The sequence below is a fragment of the Myxine glutinosa genome, chromosome 2 (genome assembly GCF_964187855.1).
Source record: "Myxine glutinosa chromosome 2, kmMyxGlut1.1, whole genome shotgun sequence".
NCBI lineage: Eukaryota > Metazoa > Chordata > Myxini > Myxiniformes > Myxinidae > Myxine > Myxine glutinosa.
In genome coordinates, this window is record NC_136262.1 from 217,887,582 (window position 1) to 217,913,079 (window position 25,498).

The following is a 25,498-nucleotide window of genomic DNA, read 5'->3' on the forward strand; positions in this document are numbered from 1 at the left end:
AATGATCGAAACGTCGTGAAGTTCGAACTTGATCTGTAACTTATCATGAGGAAACCATGTACCAAGTTTAAAATCATTAGCATTAAGAGTTTAGAAAAAAAGTCCGGAAAGCTGTTCTTTGCGTGATGGATGGACGGATGGACGGACGGACGGACGGACGGACAGACAGACGGAGGGATGGAGTGCAAACCTATAGTACACCGGCGGGGACTAATAACATATGGGACACCCTTGTCTTGGAATGCATCTAATTTGCATATTTAATGACCTCTGAATTTCAGGTTTCCAAATTATTTAAGTCTTGCTATAAACTTAAGGTCACCACATAAATGGATTCATATTCTTGCACAGTATGAGGTATATGCTTTAAGTGCATACTTTTGAAGTGTCCTGTACGTTACCATAATTTGCATAATGTGCAAATATATTTGCACATAATTCTTCACATGGTGAAAATTCTCATATTTTTTTAAAAGATTTGAAAAATTCAACTTTTTAGCTTCAAAATGACACTTAGTTCACCATATTTTATCAAACTTGAACATTTAGCATCAGAGGAACAACCTTGGACTTGCCCTTTTGCATCTTTTTGTGTGAAGTCGTAATGTTTGCTGATTTCCAAGCAAAAGAAGGTAGATGATCTTGAAAAAATATGATGCAGTCAGGTCTGGTTGCAGAATCAGAGTCGAGGTTTGACAGAAACTTCTCCACCTTGTTGGGAGAGAAGGATACAGAGTCCAGGAGCAGCTGGGTAATGTCGGTACAGCGAGATACGGATTTGGCACATAAGATTTTGAAGCAAACACAGATGAGCAGAGATCTGCTGTTCAGAATTTTTGGAAAACTTGACGTTTTCATTTGGCGATTTGAGGTACTTACAAATGTCAGTATTTTAATTACAAAATGGTCAAAATCTCCTAACCCCATGCCCCTCTCCCCACCTTCAACTAATTGCACGATCTTTGTCTTGCACAACCTACCAATGAGCTTAGATATTCAGCCTTCCATGCTTTCTTCTTGGTGGGTGTTTCTGTTGCTTCATCTTGTATGAGTGAAACCTTCACCATTTAAATGGTGATATTTATAGATACCATCACACACAATTTTATGGAAATTGTTTCATTTTTTTTTTTGTTTTTTTTGTTGTTTTTTTTTTGTTTTTTTTTTGTTTTGTATACAAGGTCGAGGCTCGTGAAAGAGCGAACATTAATCACACAGAAAGACAAACCGACACATAAAACATATAACATAGGGAGCGGTAGACAAGATGGGGAGAGAGGGGGAAGGACACAAACACAACATTTGAGAGCAGGGACCGAGAGACATGGAGACATCGAGAGATCTGAGAGAGGGCGAGGGCTTTGGGGGGGGGCGTGGGAAGGGGGCGGTGGGAGAGGTATAAAACATATGGACACTGCCAGGACTTCCAGGAAAGAAGTTGGAATTTCAAACAAGGTGGATCTGGGGTGAATTAGCGGGGATAGAAAAGATCAAGGTTTTGGATGGGGGAAGATAAGAGATGGTGGTGAACAGCTGTTTTAAAGACCTGGAGGGAGGAGTGGGATTGAAGGGAGTGAGGGAGTTTGTTCCAGAGGCGGGAGAAAAGAGGAATGAAAGAGTGAAGGTGAGCAGAGAGCCGAGATTTCGGCAGTTTAACCATCAGAGGGTTGCTGGCAGATCTTGTGCGACCTGTAGGAATATTTGGGGGACAGAGCACAGAGAGAGCTGGGGGTGCAAGGCCGGAGAGGAGTCGGTAGAAGACAGAAAGACCACCTACCTGCCTGCGGTGAGTGAGTGAAAGGCCCTCAGAGATAGCTTCATCGCGGGAGATTCCAATAATTCTGAAAGCTTTGGTTTCAACAGCGTGAAGCCGAGCTAGGTGTGAGGCAGGAGCACCGGCCCATAGGGGAGAACAGTATTCCATTGAGCTGCGGATGAAAGCCTTGTATGTGGTGAGGAGCTCAGGTGTGCCGAGGAAGGACTTCGCACGACGGAGGATGCCCAGTCGGCGACTGGCTTTGGAGGCCAGCTTGGAAATGTGGTTTTCCCAAGAAAGATCATGGCAGATAGTGAGACCCAAAATCTTGAGCGACAGAACTTCTTGGAGAGGATTGTTGAGAAAGTAGATGGGAGGGTTGTCCAGTCGATCTTTTCGGAGAGACATAGTAAGAGTGTGAGATTTGTCAGGATTGAAAGACATGTTCCACTTGTTTGACCAGTCTGTGATTTTGTCCAGGTCTTCAGAGAGTGAGGAGGCAGCAGACTGCCGATCTGAGGGAAGAGGAATGGAGCGGCAGAGAGTGGAGTCATCAGCAAAGAGATAGAGAGGATTTTCGAGAGAGTCAGAGAGATCATTGATGAAGACCAGAAAAAGCACGGGGCCCAGAACACTGCCTTGGGGAACTCCAGCCTGAACAGGAAGAGGAGATGAGAGAAACCCATTCAGGGCCACACGTTGACGACGACTAGAGAGGAAGTCCGCCAGCCATGCGTGGAGATTTCCATGGATACCAAAGGAGGAGAGTTTGGTGAGCAGAGCGGGGTGCCAGACCGTGTCGAAGGCACGTGATATGTCGAGGGAGACAGCTCTAATTTCCTGTTTGGCATTGAGGACCTCCATCCATTGTTGAGACAGCAGAAGCAGCATGTCCAGAGTAGAGTGACCTGGTCTGAAACCAAATTGATGATCAGAGATCAAGCCATTGGAGAAGAGGAAAGATTTCATATCCGAAGCAATGATGGATTCCATGACTTTGCTGATAATTGGGAGAAGGCTGATTGGTCTGTAGTTGCTAGGATCTGTTTTTGCACCTTTTTTGTGCAAAGCGGTGATGTTGGCTGATTTCCAAGCAGATGGCAGTTGACCTTGAGCAAAAGAGAGGGTGAAGAGAACAGAGAGAGGGTGAGATAGAGCAGCAGAGCAGGATTTTAGGACCCGTGGGCTGATGCCGTCGGGTCCAGTTGCAGAATCAGAGTCGAGGGTTGACAGAAACTTTTCCACCTTGTCAGGAGGAAAGGACACGGAGTCCAGGAGCAGCAGGGTACGACTGGGTATGGTGGGTACAGAGAGGGATGGGTTTGGGACACAAGATTTAGAGGCAAACACAGAGTTGAGGCATTCAGCTTTTTCACGTGCGGAGTCAGCTGTGTAGCCGTTTGAGGTAAGGGAGGGGATGGAGGGGGAACAAACACCAGAAACGGATTTGACCAGACGCCACCAGGATTTGGAAGAGGGAGACAGATAAGAGAGTTCGGTCTTGAGAATGGAGAGATATTGTTTCCTGGCTCTCCTGAGGGTGGACACACACTTGTTTCGGGCTTTGTGAAAGGAAATGAGATTTCCTTCCGTTGGATTTGCTTTCCAGGAGACGAAGGCAAGTTGTTTCTGGGCAACAGCCTCACCACAAGATTCCGTGTACCATGGACGGGAGGAAGGGTATGACAACTGAAGACGAGATGGGATAAATCTGTGCATGAGAGAGAGCAATTTACTTTGGAAGAATTCCCAGGATGAGTTGATGTCAGAGGTGGTAGAGATGGGAGACCAGTCCAGATGATTGATGGCTGCTTGAAGACCGTGCCAGTTGGCCTGAGTGAAATGCCAGACTCGTCGACGCTGAGCAGGCTCCCTGAGGATGGTCAGAGAGATGTCCACTTTAACAAGGACATGATCAGATGATCCGATCGGAGCAGAAGAAGAGCAGCAGACATTTTCAGGGAAGTTAGTCATAACCAAGTCCAGAAGAGAAGATGTTCCGTTGACTGAGATCCGGGTCGGGAAATTGACAGATTGTGTCAGTCCCAGTGAGTCGCAGAAGTCCTTTGCTGAGGAGCCATGGCTGGTGAGAGAGGTACCCACACCCAGCCAACTGGCATGATGACAGTTGAAATCACCACATATGAGGAAGAGAGAGTTGGGATGAGTAGATAGAAGTTGGTCCATATCATCAGACAGCGAGATGTAGATGGAGTCATCACTGTTTGGTGGACGGTTCAACACACATATGAACAAGAGGTGGGAGCGAAGGGGAAGCCGTAGCCAGAGGTATTCCTGGGGGTGAGGTGGAGAGAGTGCAGTGCAGGGCGAGTGAGGAAGAGAGTTTTTGATAAAGATAGCAACCCCGCCTCCAGGACGAGGCTCAGGTCTATCATACCGGAGGAGGGAGTAGCCCGGGAGAGATACTATGGAATCAGAGACATCATAAAGGAGGAAAGTTTCTGTTAAGCAGATCACGTCTGGTTTGACAGAAGCAACCTGTATGGAGAGATCAGTTAAGTTTGAACGAAGGCCCCGGATGTTTGAGGTCCATACCGTTAATGAAGAGGAAGGGGGAGCATCAGATACAGAACAGGGGGGAGGAGGGGTAGGGTAAGATGTGGAAGAGGTGGAAGAGGTAGGGAGAGCTGTTGAAGGTGTGTCAGAGATTTCAGAATAGCTCGGAGAAAGGGAAGGATGGGGCGGACAAAAGGTTTGATGGTGATTGGGTGAGCCACAATGAGGTGTTATTTGAGGAGGGGGAAGAGCGAGGCAGAAGGTTGGGGGAGATGGAGGTGAGAGTTTGAAGGGGGAAGAAGCGGGGAGGACGCTTTGAGGAGGGGGAGTGAGAGGGGGGAAATTGAGAAGCAATGAGGGTGGGGAGATTTGAAGGGGAGGGGTGAGGGGGAAGTTTGGGAGGGAAGGGGCAAGGGGAGGGATTTGAAAGGGATGGGATATGGGGGAGATTTGGAGGGGAGGGTTGAGGCAGGAGTCTAGGAGGGGAGGGGCGAGGGGGCGTCTTGGCGGGGAGGGGTGAGGGGGTCGTTTAGGAGGGAGGGGGCAAGGGGGGAGATTTGAAAGGGATGGGTGATGGGGAAGATTTGGAGGGGAGGGGTGATGGGGAAGATTTGGAGGGGAGGGGTTATGGGGAAGATTTGGAGGGGAGGGGTGAGATTGGATTTTTGAAAGTGTACGATTTATGGGAAACGAACATTTATTGCAAAATGAGTTGCTTGTGACCTTCGAGTTAAAAATACGTTTAAGGACGCTGGATGGAGGATGGAGTGCAGGAGAGTTTAGGGAATGTAGAAAAAAGGCACTATAGGAGATGGATATTTTTTTTGGGATGAATTGATTTGGTGAGCAAGTCGAAAGCAGCCTTTTAAAGAAGAAGAAGAAAAAGGTGTTATAAAATATGACGGAATACATAACTTGAGGGGAAAGTGTAAACATTGAAGGTTAATGAGTGAAAACTATCTGGGGAAATGGGGGAGAAACACGTGGTCGAAGAACGAACGAACGAATAAGAATGAATAAACGAATGATAACAGAGAAGGAAAATGTTTTTTTTTTTTTTTTTTTTTTTTTTTTTTTGAGTTGAGATTTACACAAGGAAGTAGGTAGGCTATGGGTGAAAAGCCTGGGAATACAGAGAACGAAAGTTATTGGATCACAAAAGACGGACCGCTGAGATAAAAAACAAAGCCTCAAGGTTGTACAGTGCACACTGTACAAGGCCTCAAGACACGACACGGCAAACAGACGATCAATTTATGAAAGATAAACACCGAGAAACAACCAAAGTTGCACACAATAACTTCACACACCGAAAGATAAATACAGTTTCGACAAAATACAATTGTGAACAGACTTAACTTCGAAAAACGTGGAGACCGTGTGGAGCTTCGAAAATCCCTGCCGCCGTCTCCAAGATCTCGCGAGAGTCCCCTAGTTCATTTATTTTATATTGTGCTTTTTCATCTGACCTTGATTTAATCTGACATCTGATATTATTTCTGTGCCTGTGCTACACTTATGTAATAAGGAGGAAATAAAGGGAGTTGGGGAGGAGGATATTATTTATTATTAGTTGGGTATGTTTACACATTGTAAGCAATAATGAACCGTGCTTCGTACATAGGTACATAATAAATAGAAGTTTTATGAATACAGATTTAAGCATCGCCGATCTGCTAGATATAAATTGAGGTTTTTATTTCACAGTTTACAGTTGTGGAAATTACAACTTTCAAATGCTAGATATCGATTGAGGTTATTATTCTTTTTTTTTAAAGGATGCTTTTAGTTGTTTTACATAAATTTTCATTTACGGACACTTTTCGCCATTTCTGTGATTTATTTTTCCCCGGTGCATCAGCTTAGATGTCCGTCGGCACGCAAAATTTCAGCTTCTACTTCACCCGGAAGGTACCGAACATTAATATCAGTCAGTCAGTGAGGGGTTAGATTGAGTTTTATATATCAGATTATTATTATTGATGAGAAAAGATAATGAGAATATGAATGACTGAGTATCTCGAGAAATGGAGAAAAGTGCTGGAAAATCGGGGTATGAAGATCAGTAGACCAAAGATTTAATATATGGATTGTCAGTTTGAGCTGAAGGAAGAGGATTGGGATGAAAGTGTAAAGATTAGAGATGAAGACCTGGGGAAGGTGAGTAGTTTCAAGTATCTGGGGTCAGTGGTGGCAGAAGATGGAAATATGGGAACAGAAATTGAGCAACAGATTCGTTCTGTTTAGAATAACTGGAGCAAGTGCAGTGGAGTGTTGTGTGACAGAAAAGTATCGTTGAAACGGAAAGGAAGAACTTACAAGACAGTTGTGAGACCGTCTCTGTTATATAGTGCGGAAAGTTGACAAATGTTAAAGAGAAACAGAAACTGGATGTAAATGAGACACGGATGCTGAGATGGATGAGAAAAGAGAAAATTAGGAATCTGTACATCAGGTGGTCCATGAAGATTGTTGAATCATTGAAGAAAGTAACCGAGAAGAGATTACATTGGTTTGGTCATGTGTTGAGACGATTGTGGAGGTGGGACTGCCAGGGAGAAAAATAAATGGGCCAAAAACCAGATGTAAGGATGCGGTGGTGAGAGAATTATAAGTGGTGGGATTGGAAGAAGAATGGATGATTGACAGAAGATGGAGAGGGTGACCAGCATTGTGGCGACCCTAAGTTAAAATGGAAGAAACCGGAAGAAAACTAAGAGGAAGATTGATGAGAAAAGAGAAATTATTTTTGTTGATTTTTGTATATCCTCCCCTTCATTGGAAAATATGTTCATAAAAAACGATATCAGGGCCATAATGCAACTTGTATGTTGATATTGTGCTGATCCATTATTGTTTGTCTTGAGTTACCATCTCATGTCGATAAAACTCTGTGATATTGTTGTTTGTCATCAACGATTAGCGATTTCAAATATGAGAGAATATGGCAATTCAGAACCTTGCTGGGGTACATAGATTGCAGTAGATCTAAGAATGAACAATCGATATTAAAGTGATTTTGCATGCACGTTTGACTCCAATAAGAGCCGTATTTCACACTAGGCTGAAGCTGAAGTGGCCTCTCTGAACCGTCGCATCCAGCTGGTAGAAGAAGAACTAGATCGGGCCCAAGAGCGCCTGGCCACTGCTTTGCAGAAGCTGGAGGAAGCTGAGAAGGCGGCTGATGAAAGCGAGCGGTAAGCATTTGGTTACAGTGTTGATTCTTTGCTCGTAACACTTTCAGAGAAAACGTGACTCTTATTAAGGATTGGCGGTGGGGACCGTCTGTTTATTACATAGGAAGAGTCCAGTTGAATCCCACCATATTGAATGTACAAAATGAATCGATGGCTCTTTACTAGGCATATTAGCATTAGCAACAATAAACTGCAGTCTTCAATTTGTGCATCCAAAATAGTTTCCACAGTGATTGCTTCTTGCTACTATTACCAGCCCCCTAACCCCTGCACAGCGGGAGACTGTGTTTTGCAATTGTGTGCGAGTACGTGTCAACTTTTATTTTTATTTTTTTTACCATTTCAGCTTTTGTCATCTCATTTTCAACAAACCTCTATTATGAGAATTATGGAGGACACAAATTGTGAAATTTTACTTTTTTACTTTTATTTTTAGCTGTTGTTTTCATCAAGTTTAGTTCAATGTGAACAGGTTTTGCATTTTGGGATGCTTTCTCGCTAATCTTTGGTACAACTGGGATGGTATTCGAACCACCGTTCTCTGAGACCCAGAGTGGACATTATAACCATTAAGGCACAAAGTGTGTTTGAAGTGGATGCTCCAACTCTACAGAGTTTGACCAGCATGGTATGTGTGGCCTACACAGGGGTATGAAGGTGATAGAAAACAGAGCCATGAAGGATGAAGAGAAGATGGAGTTACAGGAGATCCAGTTGAAAGAGGCAAAACATATTGCTGAGGAAGCTGATCGCAAGTATGAAGAGGTGAATCATGGTTACCATTTACACCACGTTGCGATGATTTGAATTCATTTGTGGGTGATTTGGACATCCTTGGGCTGACGCCGATGAAATTTTTCCTACAATCTGACCTGTCTGTTTTATTGTGTGTGTGTGTGTGTGTGTGTGTGTGTGTGTGTGTGTGTGTGTGTGTGTGTGTGTGTGTGTGTGTGTGTTACTAGCAAGCCATCGTTTACAATTCCAATATAAGAGACATAATTACTCATGGAAAATGTTTTTTGAGTTCGTTTTATCTTCAAAAATAAACCATATTGAACACACATTCGTGTTGAAAGATTGACCTTTAAAACTTACCCTTATTAAGGGGGACAGACATCTGTATAAACACACAAACTGACATTGTGTTTTATATGGTAGATTTGGACAATATATTTAACGTAAGCAAGGAAGCAATGCTATGTTTCTTCCGTTGAGTGATTATTTCATTGACAAACTAGTTTCCACTCATTCTTGTTTATAAAAAAAGGTTTCCCCTTAAAGCTGAACTCTCCAAGCAGTTTTGAAGGAGAAAGTACATTTACTGCAGCGATGTAGATGCTTCCAGGAATTCTTTTCACATTATTGTGCTGGAATATAATTTCATTTGAAATTTGTACTTTTATTTTCTAATTTTATAGCTGAAGGGGCTTTAATGATTTTAAGGCATGTGTACTGTATTTAAGGCATGTACCTGCACTGTATTTATTTTCATAATTTGTGGCACCTACCAACCTATTTCTAAAGTACACCTACCAACATACCCTACATATACCTATTGCTGCAACTATAGATTGTTTTACTTGCATAATTTTATCAATAGCCTTTTGATTCCTTTTGGGATCGTTCTAATTTGTATTCCACATATCTAATGACTTCCTCCCTTCATGAAATGTCACAATCCCCCCATCCTTTTCTCACTTATAGGTTGCCAGGAAGCTGGTGATCATTGAAGGGGAGTTGGAGAGAACTGAGGAGCGTGCAGATGTAGCGGAGACGTAAGGAGCGGATACTTTCTTTCTTTTGAAATGTCCCTTTTACTTGGAGATGGCGATTTTGTAGTTGTGTACTGATTGCCATGTTTAGACCTTGATTAGAAGAGCTTTCTTTTTGTAGCTTCCTAGATGTGTAATAGATTAATGATAGTCATGTGCTGGCTGTGGATGGGAGTGGGGGAGGGAGGAGGTGGGGCATATGAGTTGGTGTGCACAAAAGTGGTCAATAGTAGCAAAAGTTGGTAGAAACGTGTGATTTAACCATATTGTAGCTTGGGTTGGAAAAAGCTCTAAGCTATCAGTATATTAATGTTTGTATATCAAGCTCTTGTAGTTGAAGGCAATTGCCATCTAACCCTCTGTTTTACCCTGCTTGTTTGTCTCCCTGAACTTCACTAACCCTGTCTAACCTGGCCCGCTTCACCACTAACAGCCGTGTCCGGTGCCTTGAAGAGGACACACACCTTATGGACCATAACACCAAGTCCTTGTTATTGCAGGTTGAAAAGGTACTAACTAGCACAATTTCCCTTTTTTGATATCTGTGCGTAAACTTTGTGTTCATCCATTTGTTCGTTTTAACATCCCCTGCATAATCCTTGCTTGGCTGGAAACGTCTGCCTGTCACCCATATGCTTGCTTACACTTCCTGCCCAGTAGGAAATTTACTTAGTTTGATGTGCATGTTAAACTACTGCCTTAACTTCCAAAACCCTGTGAAGACCTTACCACCTGCAGTTTTACTTTCCACAGATTGGTGTTGTATCTTGCTATGCCAAATTGTGGAGATTTGTTCTTCACGGTGATTTGCAAGATATTATTTCACAATGAAAAAAATGTTTTTTTTTATGCTGCTAATGAAATAGGGAGGTATCGCTGCAACTTATTTGCTCTTCATTTATCTCTTCATTTTTTTTATTTCTCCTTGTATTGTGCTTCGCCTTGGCCCTTCCCTACATTTGCCATATGATGTGGTGTCCATTGTCACATGAGCAGTAAGTGTGCTGAGTTGGAAGAAGAACTGAAAAATGTAACCAACAACTTGAAATCACTGGAGGCCCAGGCTGATAAGGTAGGTTCAGGTTCGTGCTATGCTTGCGACACTGTTTTGCAAACTCAGTTGACCTGGTTGACATTGAACCCATCTGAAACCTGAACCCACAGCTCATGATGCTGTTGAACTCTGCTTCAAATCTCTTGTATATTGTTGATTTGTATATTGTCTACGAATGTCATTGTCCAATGTGTGATGTATGTGAAAGTTCCATCATGAGCCTTAGATCAATGTTCAAAAATCAAAAACTGTTTTTTGTGTATGTCCGTGATTTGTGTTGCAGCTCAGTTTGTAAGTTTCTTCATTTCTTCAGTGTCAGTTTATATGAATAACTTTTTCTCATAAGCATCCTTCCCTGTCCATGATTTTATTACAATGAAAACTAGAATGGTTTGTGAACGATAACGATGGCTTTAAAGTTATTTTCATTTTTAACTTTAAATCCTTCTGATGGATATTAAGTGCATCAGTACTGGGCAATCGGGGCTAGAAGGAAGGAGGTAGAAAGACTAACATGGAGGAAAAACATTGTAGAAGAGGTCAAAATTAGAAGGTGAGATGGATTTGGCATGTTATGCATTGAGGATGAAAACACCGAACAGGGCAATATGCTGAGCCCCCACTAGCGTTTGGGGAAGGAGGGGTGGAGGGGAGGGAAAGAGGCGGTGGGCGAATGGGGAGACCCCCCTGAGCGGCACTTTTTGGGAGCTGCAAAATTGTTGCATCTATTCATTTATCTATCTACAGTTCTGAGGGCCTTCTTCCCATGGCACATTACAGACTCGGTTAGAACACCAGGAGGACATTGTGGGCGGGAGCTCAGGAAGGAGTTGAACTGTGTAATTGGCTCTGACCGCTGGCCAATGGATGTGGCCAGCGTTGTGGAGAGAGAGAGGGTGGGCAAAAAGGAGCACACTGCATGCAGGGAAACTAACTCAAAAACGAAGCCCCGTCACTTCTGTATCTCATTGACTCATTCCTGTGCCAGGATTCAGTGACGTTGATTTTTGTAAACTGTAAACATGCATTTGTTTACCCTCATCAGCTGTTTATTTACCCTCAACATTGCTCCCAGACAGGCCACACACTCCCATATTGAAATATAATTTACAAATGTTTTGATATTTACAAAGGGTGGAGTGAGTTTGCGAGACTCGATGGAGCCCCAAGCACGATGCAATTACCGTTGTGTAATCCTACCTGTATGAAATGTCCAGAGCCCTGGAGCAGCTTCGTGATGTAATGTAGAGACCCAGGACACACTAACACATGCAGTTATTTTGTTGTATAGCGTAATGACCTACATTGTAGAGACGGTGAAAATCGAGGCCGCAAATGTTTGCAAACCAAATGGGCGTCTCCACAGAGTGGCGGATAAGGAGGAAGAAGAGAATTGCCAGGGGAAGACACCATGGACATAGCTCTTTCATTACAAGATGAGATCAAATGGGAGCAGTTTTAAGTCTTGGATCGGTTACACGAGGAAATGACCCGCCGAACCCATCACATTATTGACATGAACATTGAGTTAAGTTTGGATTTCTCACGTCACTCACTTACCTGATGGATCCACGTCCATCCAACGACAGCAACATTGCCATGAAAATAGACCATATGATACGTATGACAATATCATCACCAGCAAGCTGCAGAGTGAGATTCGTCGTCTTTGTTGACAAATCAAAATATTTGTGGAAAACACTGGGAAGGAAGCGGTGGACTGGAAGGTACATTAAATCCTTACATATGTTGTGAAGTGGGGATTCAAGGAATCTTTCCTTTTCCCTTCATCATACTGAGGACATTTCTCACCATGTTTGTGAGTAGCTTCTCCAAACTGAAATGTATTAAGACCTATCTCAGATCCACAATGAGCAACTCTCTGCTCAGTAATGTAGCCATTCTCTCCATTGAGCATGAACTAGCTGAGTCCATTGATTTTGAAAATGTGATAGATGAGTTTACCTCACTGAAGGCTAGGAAGAGGTGAGCCACACAGTCACAACAACAACCGCACGCTTTGTAGGCCAATTACCATTTAGAAAGGCAGAAATTTGAGATCTTGCTGTAAGCATCATTTTTCCTTGATATACCACTGAGCCCCTAATAGGAAGAGAAGGGTACGATGGCTAAGAGAGACTAGTGTCACACAGTCGAGAAGGAAATGAGAACTGACGGTCACATGGAAAGAAATGAGATGATGGACCCAAGACCGACAAAAGTGGCGACAATTTGTTAGATGCACCATACGCCACACGACATGATCAGATAATAAGCAAGCACATTAAAAGGGTAGAACAGAGCAAAATAAGTCGAAGAAATTAGGTCACTGTGACCTAATTAGTGAAGATTGCCAATGCAAGTCCCACTATGTAGATCTGTCCAAAAGCAAGAAAGCTTTGAGGACACTCCCAAGGTGCATCATGGCCTATATGCGAACACACAAATTGCTGCCAAATTTAACAATTCGTTCAGTGACCTAGTTTTAAATAGGATTATTCAAGGAAGTCATTCTGACCTATTTGCACTATTTCACGTAATTCTCGTATCCGTATTCGGATCTTCACCAAAATAGATTCAATTTGACCTTGTCACACACCAAACCTGTCCACCAAATTTTGTCCAAATCTGTCCACAACGTTGTGAGATATCCTGTTCACAAACAGACCGGCCAGACAGGGGTGAAAACATAACCTCCATTCACCTTCAGTGGCAGAGGTGTAATAGTAATGACTAAAATATAAGACCCATTGCTTTGCTGATGGGAATAGCAATTTTATAGGTGGATAGATTTATGTATGCATGTGAGAAGCATTTTTGAGGTCACGTGCATCCTCCCCTCTGTAAAACACCATGTCACATCAGTTTGCCACTCTGCACGCATGGAGAATACAGTGCAGAGGGGAAGAGGGAAATTCTGCCATTTTTACTTACGTAACAAATGAATGGTATTGTGTTTTGACCGACAAGTGTTAAGATAAAATAAAAAAAAATTGACTTTCACCCTTTAAAACTGTGCGAATAAATTATTGAAATATCGGCTGTGTTTTTGTTCGTATCCTTTTCTCACCTGCATTGCAAGGTTGGGCTAGCCCTGGTGTTGGGCTAGCGGCTAGGGTGCCGGCTTAGGATCCTAGGATCCTGGGTTCGAATCCCGGTAGATCGCTGAATTAACGCCAGGGGGGTTGACTCAGCCTGTCATCCTTCTGAGGTCGGCAAATTGAGTACCAGTTCACTGGTAATTCCCTGTTTGTCGTTAAAGGCGGCAAAAAGGGTTGGCGTCAGGAAGGGCATCCGGCCGTAAAACATTGCTTCATAAAAGGGGACCAAAAAACAACAACAACCACGGTTCCCGAAAAAGGCCAACCCCTGCTTTGCAGGGAAAAATGGCCTCTAAAGGTGGTTATTTTTTTTAAATTATTGCAAGGACAACATCCTGCTTTGTGTTGCTTCAAAAGGCTGTGAATAATCAGAAATACTGTTTTATAGGGCGATTATATGACTTGTATGAATAAAATTGAAGTGTTTAATGAAAAAGTATTGAATATAATGAGTGTTTTCTGAATCTAATCGATATGAGAAACGGGATTGGTTAAGATTCACCATTATTATAAGCGAAGAAGATGAAGAAGAAAGAGTGTTGTTTTTATGTAAATTGAAACCGGCCCATCCATCCTCACCTTAATCAACTATATCATACTGTTTGCAGATTTCCTCGCATCTCAATGATAAAAAGATGACAATCAGAATTGATGGCGAGCATACATTTAAAAAAATGTATAGCGTATAAATCCCCTATTGGACAATTGTTAATGGACGCACACATTCAGGCATTCACGCTGGCATGTTGAGACAGAGCTTCTTGTATATTATAGATCTATTCTTTTAAGCAATCAAGTCTCTGTCCATAACACTTTATTGTGAAGAGTTTCTGCTGTCATACAATAAACAAATTATAGCCTGGTGTTGGCTTAGCGGTTACTTTTGGCCATGCAGTGTATCATCGTTAATAACACTTATTCCTCATGCGGAGTTCTTTACAATGAGCCACTTTCACCTTTTGGGCAATTTCAAAACGTTTCCGTTTAGCAGTCCTGTATTTGAGGCCTGGGGTTGGCTTAGTGGTTAGGGTGCTGGCTTGGGATCCGAGAATCCTGGGTTTGAATCCCGGTCGATCGCTGAATTAACGCCAGGGGGGTTGACTCAGCCTATCATCCCTCCGAGGTCAGCAAATTGAGTACGAGCTCACTGGTCATTCCCTGTGTGTCGCAAGAGGCGACTAACAGGGTTGGCGGCAGGAAGGGCATCCAGCCATAAACCATTGCTTCAAAAAGGGGACCAAGGTGTCTGAAAAAGGCCAACCCCTGCTCTGTGGGGAAAAATGGCCTCTAAAGGTGGTTCTTCTGTACAATAAACAAATTGTACCATTGGAAAGGTAATAATCAATGTAATTGGAATAAAATTTGTTTCTTCAATCACAAAGTAGCCTCCTTTTAAAAGCCTGTGTTTCTGGGATTTAAGCACCTGTTTTCACGTTTTATTTAAACTGGCTTCTTTTTATCCTTCCAATATGGAAGCTTATTCTTACTACAAAACAACAACAACAACAGGCATTTTAAGGCCATTTTCCCTGCCACAGCGGGGGTTGGCCTTGCAGTCCCCATGACAATCTTCTCCATTTTGCCCTATTTTCTGCAGTCTCCCCTTGTTAACCCCCTTGCCCGCACTGGGATTGGAATTCTTTTTTATATATAAGATTGGATAACAATTATAAGATAATTACACTCATAAGATAAGATTAATAATTGGAAATTATAAGATTGGATAACATTCTTACTGGAATTATTATTTTCTTTCCGCAGGCTCACTTTAACTTTTGTCACTACATTTACACCGATATTCTTACTAGACCACTGCACTGATGAATTGATGAACTTGAATTAACAGAATTGTGCCAAGTTATCAGATCTTGTGCATTTACAGTGCCTATAGAAAGTCCACACCCCACTTTCAAAAATTTCACCTTTGTTGCCTTATAGCCTGAAATTAAATTGCATAATATCAGACTTTTTCCACCTTTATTTACACATTGTAACCCACAACTTCCAAGAGAAAAACAAATTCTACAAATTTCAGAAAATTAATTAAAAATACAAAACTGGAATATCTTGGTTGGATAAGTGTCCACCCCCCTGAGTTAATACTTGGTGGAAGCACCTTTGACAGCAATTACAGGTGTGAGTCTGTTGTGATAGGTCTCTATCAACTTTTCACACCTTGATTGGGCAATATTTGCCCATTCTTCTGTACAAAACTGTTCAAGCTGAGTCAAGTTATTGGGGAGCGTTGATGGACAGCAATCTTCAAGTCATGCCACAGATTTTCGATTGGATTTAGGTCGGGGCTCTGGGCCACTCAAGGACATTTATCTTTTTGTTCTTTAGCTACTCCAGTGTAGCTTTGGCTGTGTACTTCGGGTAGCTATAATGCTGAAAGGTGAACTTCCGTCCCAATTTCAGCTTTCTTGCAGAGGGCAGCAGGTTTTCCTCAAGGATTTTTCTGTGTTTTGCTCCATCCGTTTTCCCTTCTATCCTAAAGTGCTTCAGTCCCTGCTGTTGAGGAACATCCCCATAACATAATGCTGCCACCACCATGCTTCACAGTAGGGATGGTGTTCTTTGTGTGATGTGCTGTTTTGGGTTTGCACCAAACGTAATGTTTTGTATTTAGGCCAAAAAGTTCCATCTTTGTTTTGTCAGACCCCAAAACTTTTGCCACATGCCTTCAGAATCTCCAGAGTGGTTTTGTGCATACCTCAAACAGGACTCAAGGTGGGATTTTTTGAGTAATGGCTTCCTTCTTGCCACCCTACCATACAGGCCAGACTTGTGGAGTGCTTGGGATATTGTTCTCACATGCACACAGTGACCAGTCTTTGCCATAAAGGCCTGTAGCTCTTTCAAAGTTGCCATTGGCCTCTTGGTGGCCTCTCTGATCAGTCTCCTCCTTGCTTGGTCATTCAGTTTGGAGGGACGGCCTGATCTAGGCATGGTCTTGGTGGTACATATGCCTTCTACTTCTTAATGATTGTGTTGACTGTACTCCAAAGGAAGCTCAAGGCCTTTGAAATATTTTTATACCCATCCCCTGATCTGTGCCTTTCCACAACTTTTTCCCGGAGGTCTTTTGAAAGCCCCCTTGGTGCTCATGGTTGAGTCTTTGCTGTGAAATGCACTACCCAGCAGAGGCAACCTGCAGGAACAGCTGATTTTATTCTGAAATAATCAGAATCACTACAATTTAACACAGGTGGAGGCCAATTAACTTGGTATGTCATTTTGAAGGTGATTGGTTACACCTGAGCTAATTTGCAATTGCTATTATAAGGAGGTGTGCACTTATCCAACCAAGATATTCTAGTTTTGTATTTTTAATTAATTTTCTGAAATGTGTATAATTTGTTTTTCAGTTGGAAGTTGTGGGTTACGATGTGTAAATAAAGGTGGAAAAAGTTTGCTTTAATGCAATTTAATTCCAGGCTACAAGGCAACAAAAGGTTAAAATTTTGAATTGGGGTGGAGAATTTTTATAGGCACTGTACTTCAGTCAACCCATTGCTTCAAAGGCTCGTTGAGGAGCTGCAACACAGGTTGCCAGGAAGTCATGTGCATACACACAAACAATTGCTTGAGACAACACCAGACTTCAATTCGGACAATCAGTCGCTGAACTTGGGGGAAGTGACGGAACTTTCTGAGGCACTCTGGATACTGGTGACGTCACATTTCTCTCCACACTCGGCGAGGTCGTTTTGGAGAAATTTCTTCCCATGGATATAGACCTCCAGGGTTTGTCTGTACCTATCCTTTAAATGCTGAGTATCAAGCAAGGAAGCAGCACATACCATTTTTGGTCTTCGATATGACTCTGCCAGGGTCTGAATGAAACCGCCGACTTCCCAGACTGAGCAGAAGCTCTATCTATTTATGAGCTGGCCAGAAGCTCTATGACACCACTAAGTCTGGTGTTTGGCAGTCATCTTGGATTTTTCATGGATCCTTCAGAACTGACCAATACGAAACTGCAGATGCATCATTAATGGACCGGGGTGATTAAAGATTACCAATGGGTATTTCCAAAATAAAATGGCTGCCACAGACAAATCAAAATTGGTCATTTTTCAACATCAAGAAGTTGATGGATTTTGATGGAGAAAGTGTGTATATATTGGTCATTGGGCATAGCAATTCATATTTTAACGATTGCGACCATATCCCACGAATCTTTCCTTGGCAACTGAGATTGCACCCATAGCAACGAAGGTACTGTGCATTTCAACGAAAGCAGCTTTCCTTTCAACTCAAGTGTTGCTGCTTGGAAGCCTTGACGGTTTTACAGCAATTATATTTTGTATTTTTTGTCATAACATTCATATCTTGAGGTTGTATCATTTTAAAGTTTTAAAATATTGAAGTGTCCTTTAAAAAAAAAAAAAATTCTGAGCTGTCAACGCTGTTGTCCTTTGGCCATTAATGCAAAACCAGTTATTAATTTTGGCCACATTGGTTTGAAGGGAATTTAATTGGAATGAGGTTGTATGTACCATTGCTATAGTTGTGATTTAATTGTAGTAAATATCAACATGCTTGACTAAAGGTGCAGACGCTGTCGTGTTGAGCCGTATGATATGTACACTTTGTTTTAATCAGATGTACAATTTACTATTTAATTAAATATTTTCCATTATGTTGACATTCTTTTGTTTTCTGCAAGTTTTATTCAAATTAATAGAATGAATGTTATTTTCCTTTTTCTTTACGTATGCCAGTACTCTCAAAAGGAAGACAAGTATGAGGAAGAAATAAAAATTCTTACAGACAAGCTGAAGGAGGTGAGCAGTGTGATGATTGTCCAAATAAAAGGCATGCAATTTGCTTAAATAAATAACATTGATTTTTAAGTGTTTTAAATGAAGCGAAAAACTCGTGGCGTATATTTTAATGACTATGTGCTGAGAAGTTCCACCTCATTTTACAGGCTGAAACTCGCGCCGAGTTTGCCGAGAGGTCTGTGGCAAAACTGGAAAAATCTGTTGATGACTTGGAGGGTAAGTTTGCGACTCTCCCTACCCCCTCAGCTATACAAGTCATTGGATATAGAAAACAGACGTGCACAGTTATGATATTATCCTATAATAAATGAAGAACTCGCCTCTAATCTTTAAGGCTTGCGTCTGCATCGGCAGATGTGGAGCAACGGATAAAATCAACAGGAAGTGGATTGAGGTATGCTAACTGCCGTGAGAAGTAAGGAGAAGCTGACGTTTCGGGAGTTAGCCTTTCGTCTGCTCTTTTGCTCCGATGAAGGGTTAAAGCCCCCAAACATAAACTCTTCATGCTTTCCACGGCGGTTTACATACCTTGATCAACGTCCTGTTGATTCCATCCATTGTTAATTTTTGTGTATCTTTCTTTCATGTCTGAAAACTATTGGCAAAACATTGAAATGACATGGGAGCGCTGATCCTTGCAGTTTGAGAATCTTGAATTCCACCATTGTGCAGAAACACTCTGCATTATCTGTTCTTTGTCACTTTTTCCTTTTTTTCATTCCTTTCTCCACCTGCCTCCCTTGGTTGCTTTCTTCCTATTGTCTCTGCTGCTCCCACTTCCTTGCGTCTGCTCCTACACCTCTGTGCCAATTGCCCTTTACCTCCGTCACCTTCAAGATGAGCTCTATTCTCAGAAGCTGAAGTACAAAGCCATCAGTGAGGAACTGGACCATGCCCTCAACGACATAACGGCCATGTAAATGCCCTGTGTGCATACTCTTAACAATTTTGCCATTTTTTTGCACTTCTAACAGGCAATGTCGTGTGACGTTTGCATTTTGCACTCATATTTCATTGTTACACTCACTCCTTCATGTAGCTTGCATCCCACCATCGATTGCCCTCTTATCTCCCTCCTCACCTCGTGCTTGCCAGATAGTTTCCATTAACTGATTTATTCATGCATTGCTTTTGCACTCGTTTGTGCCTCAACAGTTGCTTTCTTGCTTCGGACGGACATAGGCCACGCTCCTGCATATAGTATAACCGATTGGATTGGGTTGGCTATTTTAATTTGGCCATTAATCCAGGCCATCCTTTATGCTCCGATCCTGCTCTGATTCTAACTTAATTCAGTTTGTCTAAATGTATTTTAAATTGTCATTGTTCTGGAACGAATGTAAAAAAAATATGTATTGTTGATTGAACTATTTTATACTAATTCTCATGGATTTTGATCACCAAGGACTTTGTTCCTGAATTGTGTTTGTGGGTTGGCTCTGAGCTATATTTTACCTGCCACCGAAGATGGGAGGAGGGCATGTTTTGTCTGTTTTTGTCTATGAACAGGGTATCTCAAAAAGTTGTGGACTTCGGACAAAATTTGGTGGAGAGGTTGGGTTTGTGACAGACGAAATGATTCGATTTTGGTGAAGATCCAGATCCTGATACTATAATTTTTAAAGCAATTTCAGCATATTTTCTAAGCATTGAGATGGGGCCAAAACTGACATACATCACATCTCAAAAAGTTGTGGACGCAGGGATTGACTTTGGCCGCGATTCCGCGATATTCTCGCATAAAGTTGGAAAATATCGCATACAATTTTGGCCAGAGCGATAAAAAAGCGCATAGAGCGTGTCAGTCGTCGCGGTATAGTTTTCAGGCGAAACAGTCTCAATTTGTGTACTTACTACTGCTTTTGTCAGGTCTGGAAGTTGTCAAAGACGAAGCTATTCTAAACTGTAAACTGACCGTAGCCATTTTAATTTCGCTTTCACGCTTTACGGTAGCCGTGACAATGTTTTGCGGCATTAAACGACGGCTTTTCGGCAACCACGTGTTCGCTGTCTGCAGTAATTTCTGGATTACGCTTTTTCCCGAAAATGCCGCCGAAAAAGAGACCTCTGCAACCACAGCCTGATGGGCAAAGTATAAAACGATTCTTTATAGGTACCAGCAGTAGTTCTAACACTGAGGACAACCAGGATGATCCAGCTAGTGACCGTGTGCAGGGCGAAAGCGGGACAGTGGCCAGCGCCACCACAGTGCAGACAGCTACTTCCGGCAAAACTTTAATAACGTTTCAAGACAGCTGGGTCCTTAAATTCGGAGACTGGCTGAGATATGATGCCGATCAGAACAAAATGTATTGTTCACTGTGTAGATCGGAGAAGTTAGTCAACAGTCTAAGTCAAGGTACAAATAATTTCAAATCGACTACAATAACCCGACATATATCGTCATCTGATCACCAACGAGCGATTGCAGCACCACTGGCGAGAAGAAATCTTCAACTCACGGTTGAGGGAGCTAAATCAAAAGAAGAGGAAAGTATGTTGACGTGTCTGAAAGTGGTGTATTGGATGTCGAAGGAAGCAATTCCCCTGTCTAAGTATAACAGCTTGCTGACCTTGTTGTCAGGGCTTAATACCCCAAATCTGGAGAATTAAAAAGTGAACAAACATGTGCCATATGCGAGTTATAAATCAGCCTGTGGTTTTCTGGATGCTATTTCCACAACAATTGACAAATCCGTCAGCCAGAAGCTCCACAAGTCACCTGCCATTACAATTATGATGGACGAGAGTACAGACATTGCTGTACATCACAAGCTGTGTGTAACAGCCAGAGTTTTGGATCTTAAAGCAATGACGCCCTCCACTCTATTTTTGACGGATCTGCATATCACCTCGACAACAGGAAGTGGCATATTTAAATGTGATCAAATGTGCTAATTCATGGCAACTTATGTGTTAAACTTATCTGTGGCATGGTTCATCATTTACGCAATAAAAGCCACAGGGAGTGAGATAGTTTGTTTGAATACAGAAAGAAACACAAGTCTTTGTTTTCTTGACCATATTTATTTTTAATTAATACCCCGAGAATAATGAGATTTGACGAGCGCGAGTAAAATTTTATCTCAAAACAATTTTGTATAATCCCATCGTGTTTGGAAAAAATCTCATTGTTTTGTACACAGGGAGATTTCTCCCATTGCTAAAATCCTCCAGGATAATCCCTGGGATGGATTCGGACTAAACTTGGTGGACAGATTTGGTGTGTAACAAGGATGAATTGATTCGATTTTGGTGAAGATCCAAATCTGAGAATTTATTTAAATTGATTCTTCACTATTGAGAAATGGGGCCAAAAACGATATATGGCATGATATTTCAAAAAGTTGTGGACGAGTTCTGACTAAACTTGGTGGATGAGTTGGTTAGGTGACAAGAACAAGCCAATTAGATTTTGGTTCAGCTCCGGAACCAGATCCAGCCTATCGGTGGGATACAAAACGTAAACTGTTCAGCCTTGTTTGTGGAAGTATACGCTTTACTGAGTGTTCTAATTTGATCATGATATTGCGGATCTCGCAGCCTTGTCACATCACCTTCGCATAGCTTATTGGAAACCTAGCTTGGGGTGCCATCTTGTTACTGCCTTCTAGAAGGAGAGAGGATATGATTCTAGAAATGGGAGAGGATAGAAAGGATATGCAAATTTGAAAGTATGGATAATAATTTTAATGCTTGGAAGGAAGAAGTGGAGAGGGTCATGAATTGCACAATTTAAAAGGTATAATTATGTAGATAGTCATGTACCTCATTTATGTTGCCTATTCGTCTCGTGCTTTTGCCCACGGTTTGTCTAAAATTATCCTTAATTTAAGTATACCACAGCATTTAAATTGCTAACTATTCCAACTCTAAGGTTGCATTTTCTACTTTGAAGGCGATCATTATTTGCGTTGATTTCCCTGCTTGATCGGAAATACCCTTATTTATTTGGGGATTCAAACATCCTTGGATTTTTATATATTGGGGCATTCCATGCACTCCCGGCAGTCCAAGACGCACCAACATTCATTATTCTTCGTTGTATAACTAAATACGTATAATTAGTAAGCTGGGGGAAAAAATGTAAATTGAAAAATGAAACGTCCATTGGTCCTTCTTGGACTGTTATGAGTACTGTACATCGTTCAGGAATCTTTTGAACTCTCCCTCATAATTTGTGGAGCATCACCAAACCTCGAACCTGACACCATTGCCCCATAGTTTCTTCGATCCGATCTTCTTTCAAATTGTTTTTAAACATTCCATCCACAATAAGCATGATTGTAACAAATCTCTGAAAAGCCATCACAAGCTTCGAAGGGAAATGGTGCAACATGCATCAAGCGATGCAAAAAGCGTGATGCTATAGACATAACGCCTTTTTGTTTTGACTTTTGCACAAAAGTTTTGGTTGGTTCCTTTTGCACAAAGAAAGGTCATCGTCATTCCACAACAAAGTACTTGTACTTCCAAGGGTTTTTTCCCCATTTGAATCGACCAGATATCGAAAACTACTTCGTCACAGTAGAATTCAACTCTAGTTGCTGATTCTCTTACTCTTTTCTTTCCTTTCTTCCTTTTCTTCCTTCCTTCTTGCCCACAGATGAAATGTACAACCAAAAAGTCAAGTACAAAGACATCAGTGATCGTTTGGGCGATGCTTTAACAGAGCTTGCCATGACATAGTTCTTATACCCGCATGCTCCCAAATTATCCTGAGATAATTCTCAAATGTTTGATCTGGATTCTCCTGCTCTTCTGTTATTTATTTAATTTTTCCTTTCTTTCTTTTTTTTTTCTTTTCTTTCTTTCTTCAAACTTTCCCTTGTCGATTCAGCACTGAAGTTTTTAAAACGATGTTTTGTTTGTTTGCACTTTTTTCCCCTTTGTGCATTGATAATAAAGTTTTAACGATGCTTATTATAACAACTTGTGCCTTTATTAATTATCTCTTGCAAAAACCGGTTTATATGATTTTTTTTTTCTTCGCGACCACAAATCACACACAAATTTGCAAGTTATTACATCAGATTTTCAGCTCGACAAGAGCTTTTTCCATTTTTGGAATTGGTTCTTGCTGTGGGAATAATCCATACTTACGCTCTTCTTCCAACAACGGAACTATGAGAGTTTGCTCTCCAGGAAGGAATTCTCACCCGAACGCGTTTTAAATCCCAATCCCTCTCACAGAGCTTACAGGGTAAGGAAAGAAAATCCCTACTTTTCAGTGTGCCTTACTTCCTCCTACTTTTGTGGCCATTTGTCCATCAAGCATGACAAAAATGGCAGTAGTGCACTAGTTGTACTTTTGTGTTGCTTATCTCAATCTTCACCCATAATCGTTTTGCTTTGTCATTGGTGTGAATTTAATGATGCTTTGTGGTCCATCTCAGAAATTTAACTTTGTATTATTTCCTCCCTGCCCTTGCCATGTTATTTTTCTTCTAAATATCTTCCTCATTTTATGTAGCTCTCTTTGCCTGAACTGTGCAGTTTGCAGTGTGTTCTGGGTATTGCATTTCAAGTAGTTAGTCATTGCTTCAGTAGGTTTCCGTTGTTTGTTTTTTGTTGTTATTGTTGTTTTCTGCATGATTCGTGCTTTGTGTGCACTATTTGATGTATTATTTTTGCGATAGTTTTATACCGAAGACTGACCTTTGTGGACCAAGCATCACTTTATTAAATTTTTGCATATGACATATTTTTACACCCAAGATTGTTTGTATGGGTTAACAGACTTTAAATGAAGTTCTGAAGAAAGCTATTTTTCACTTGTTTAACAACATTTTTGTCTTGTCATTCACCCCCTTGTCCAAACAGAGAAGGTGTCTCAAGCAAACCAGGATAACGTAGGCCTTCAACGCATCTTGGACCAGACCCTTCAAGAGCTTCACAGCTTGTGAAGGAACGATCGTCGTTCGTTTCACTTGTCCCAGTGGAAGCTTCTGAGCGGCTGCTATTGGGTGGATAATAAGCGTCATGTTTGCGGGTAGAAAGTCATCCTCACGTGGTGAAAAGATTGCCGACAAGAGGCAAGCGTTCATTCCGTTCAGGTGGTTTGAGTTTGTACAAGTGCTCATTCGCCAGTGAATCTGTGCATCAGAATTTCCTTTGTTTGAAGTATGCAGAATGAAAGTTATCGAATCTGTTTGAGAGTGCGGTACGTTTGCGATCTTTACAATGCAACGTAGTTTTTATTAACCTTGTAAAGTCCCATCGTGCCAACAGCAACAGTGTTCCACAAAATGCCACCTTGAATGTATATTATTGGGATCGTTTCCATTGAGGGTGATCTTCAGGTTTGTGGATTTTAAAGTATTTTTAAAAAGTATTCATAGCATTCTGTCATCGAGTCAAATCCTGTTTTTAACAATCCTCCAATTTAAATGGTTCAAATATTTGAAGTTGACGTAAAATAGAATATGGACATAAAGATCTTTTTTATAAATGGGGGAAAATACTTTTTTGGTCTATAAACTTGTTTTACCTTTTGCTACATCGATATCGTATGTAATAACTAATAAGTTACTTTGCCCAAAAATGTCGGTCTACAACACATTCCGTTTTTGCACAAATTGCCATTGGCATTACATGACTATACATACGAGGATAACATGTGAACAAAACTTAAACGGTGCTGCAAAAAGGTGACCAAGGCTTCCTTCGGATGTCACAATTCCAGGGATAACTTATATCCAATGTCGATGCGTTCATTGCAAACCTCACTCGTGGTATGTTGGGAATGGTAAGAGCACATTATTGCTAAATACACTTTAAAGCATTTATCTATTCTTCGAGCTTCTTGCATTGTGTACGCCATTAATTTTAAAGATTAATCATCATTGGATCTATTACTTGTACATTTGTCTTTTTTTCTATTAAAGTTCATCAGCTTGGATATGGCAGTCATTTTGTCCTATTTTATCAGATCATGTGCCTAATAATTTTAATTGCAGAATCTTTCACTTTAAATTCGACAGAATGTGGATTATGGCCGAATCTGCGCCTGTTCCCGGGGGTGTGTTTGCTCACAATACCCATGACTTGACCTTGTGCTGCAAGGCCTATGGGCTTCATGACTAGGGTGCCCAACCGACCTTCGGCACAGTTCGACAGCCTTGTCTAATGTAACCATAACATTTTAATATGCCTAATATAGCCGAAAGTTGATTTTGTACATTGAATGTACATTATGTCCAAGTTTGAGACTATAATACTCCATTCTATGTATATCATCCATTCAAAGGCACTTAAAAATCCCATTGCTCACATGCAGATTTACGCAGCAATGAGATAGTGTTACAAATT

General features: G+C 41.5%; 1 protein-coding gene across 9 annotated transcripts in view; it reads left to right on the plus strand.

The window, feature by feature from the left end:
* LOC137420826 (tropomyosin alpha-3 chain) overlaps nucleotides 1-25,088 on the plus strand; it is a 72,667-nt gene extending 47,579 nt beyond the window's left edge. For 3 of the 9 annotated variants that reach the window (XM_078772261.1, XM_068106245.2, XM_068106249.2), the window contains 7 exons: nucleotides 7,337-7,470; nucleotides 8,118-8,235; nucleotides 9,175-9,245; nucleotides 10,239-10,314; nucleotides 18,125-18,187; nucleotides 18,334-18,403; nucleotides 24,011-25,088. In XM_078772261.1, the coding sequence (XP_078628387.1) occupies nucleotides 7,337-7,470; nucleotides 8,118-8,235; nucleotides 9,175-9,245; nucleotides 10,239-10,314; nucleotides 18,125-18,187; nucleotides 18,334-18,403; nucleotides 24,011-24,093 (615 nt within the window). In that variant the 3' untranslated portion in view covers nucleotides 24,094-25,088. Of the gene's footprint in view, nucleotides 1-7,336; nucleotides 7,471-8,117; nucleotides 8,236-9,174; nucleotides 9,246-10,238; nucleotides 10,315-18,124; nucleotides 18,188-18,333; nucleotides 18,404-19,024; nucleotides 19,108-22,793 lie in introns of those variants that run through there. The other 6 variants (XM_078772262.1, XM_078772263.1, XM_068106247.2 and 3 more) reach the window with 4 other exon arrangements.
* The last annotated feature ends 410 nt before the right edge of the window (nucleotides 25,089-25,498 follow it).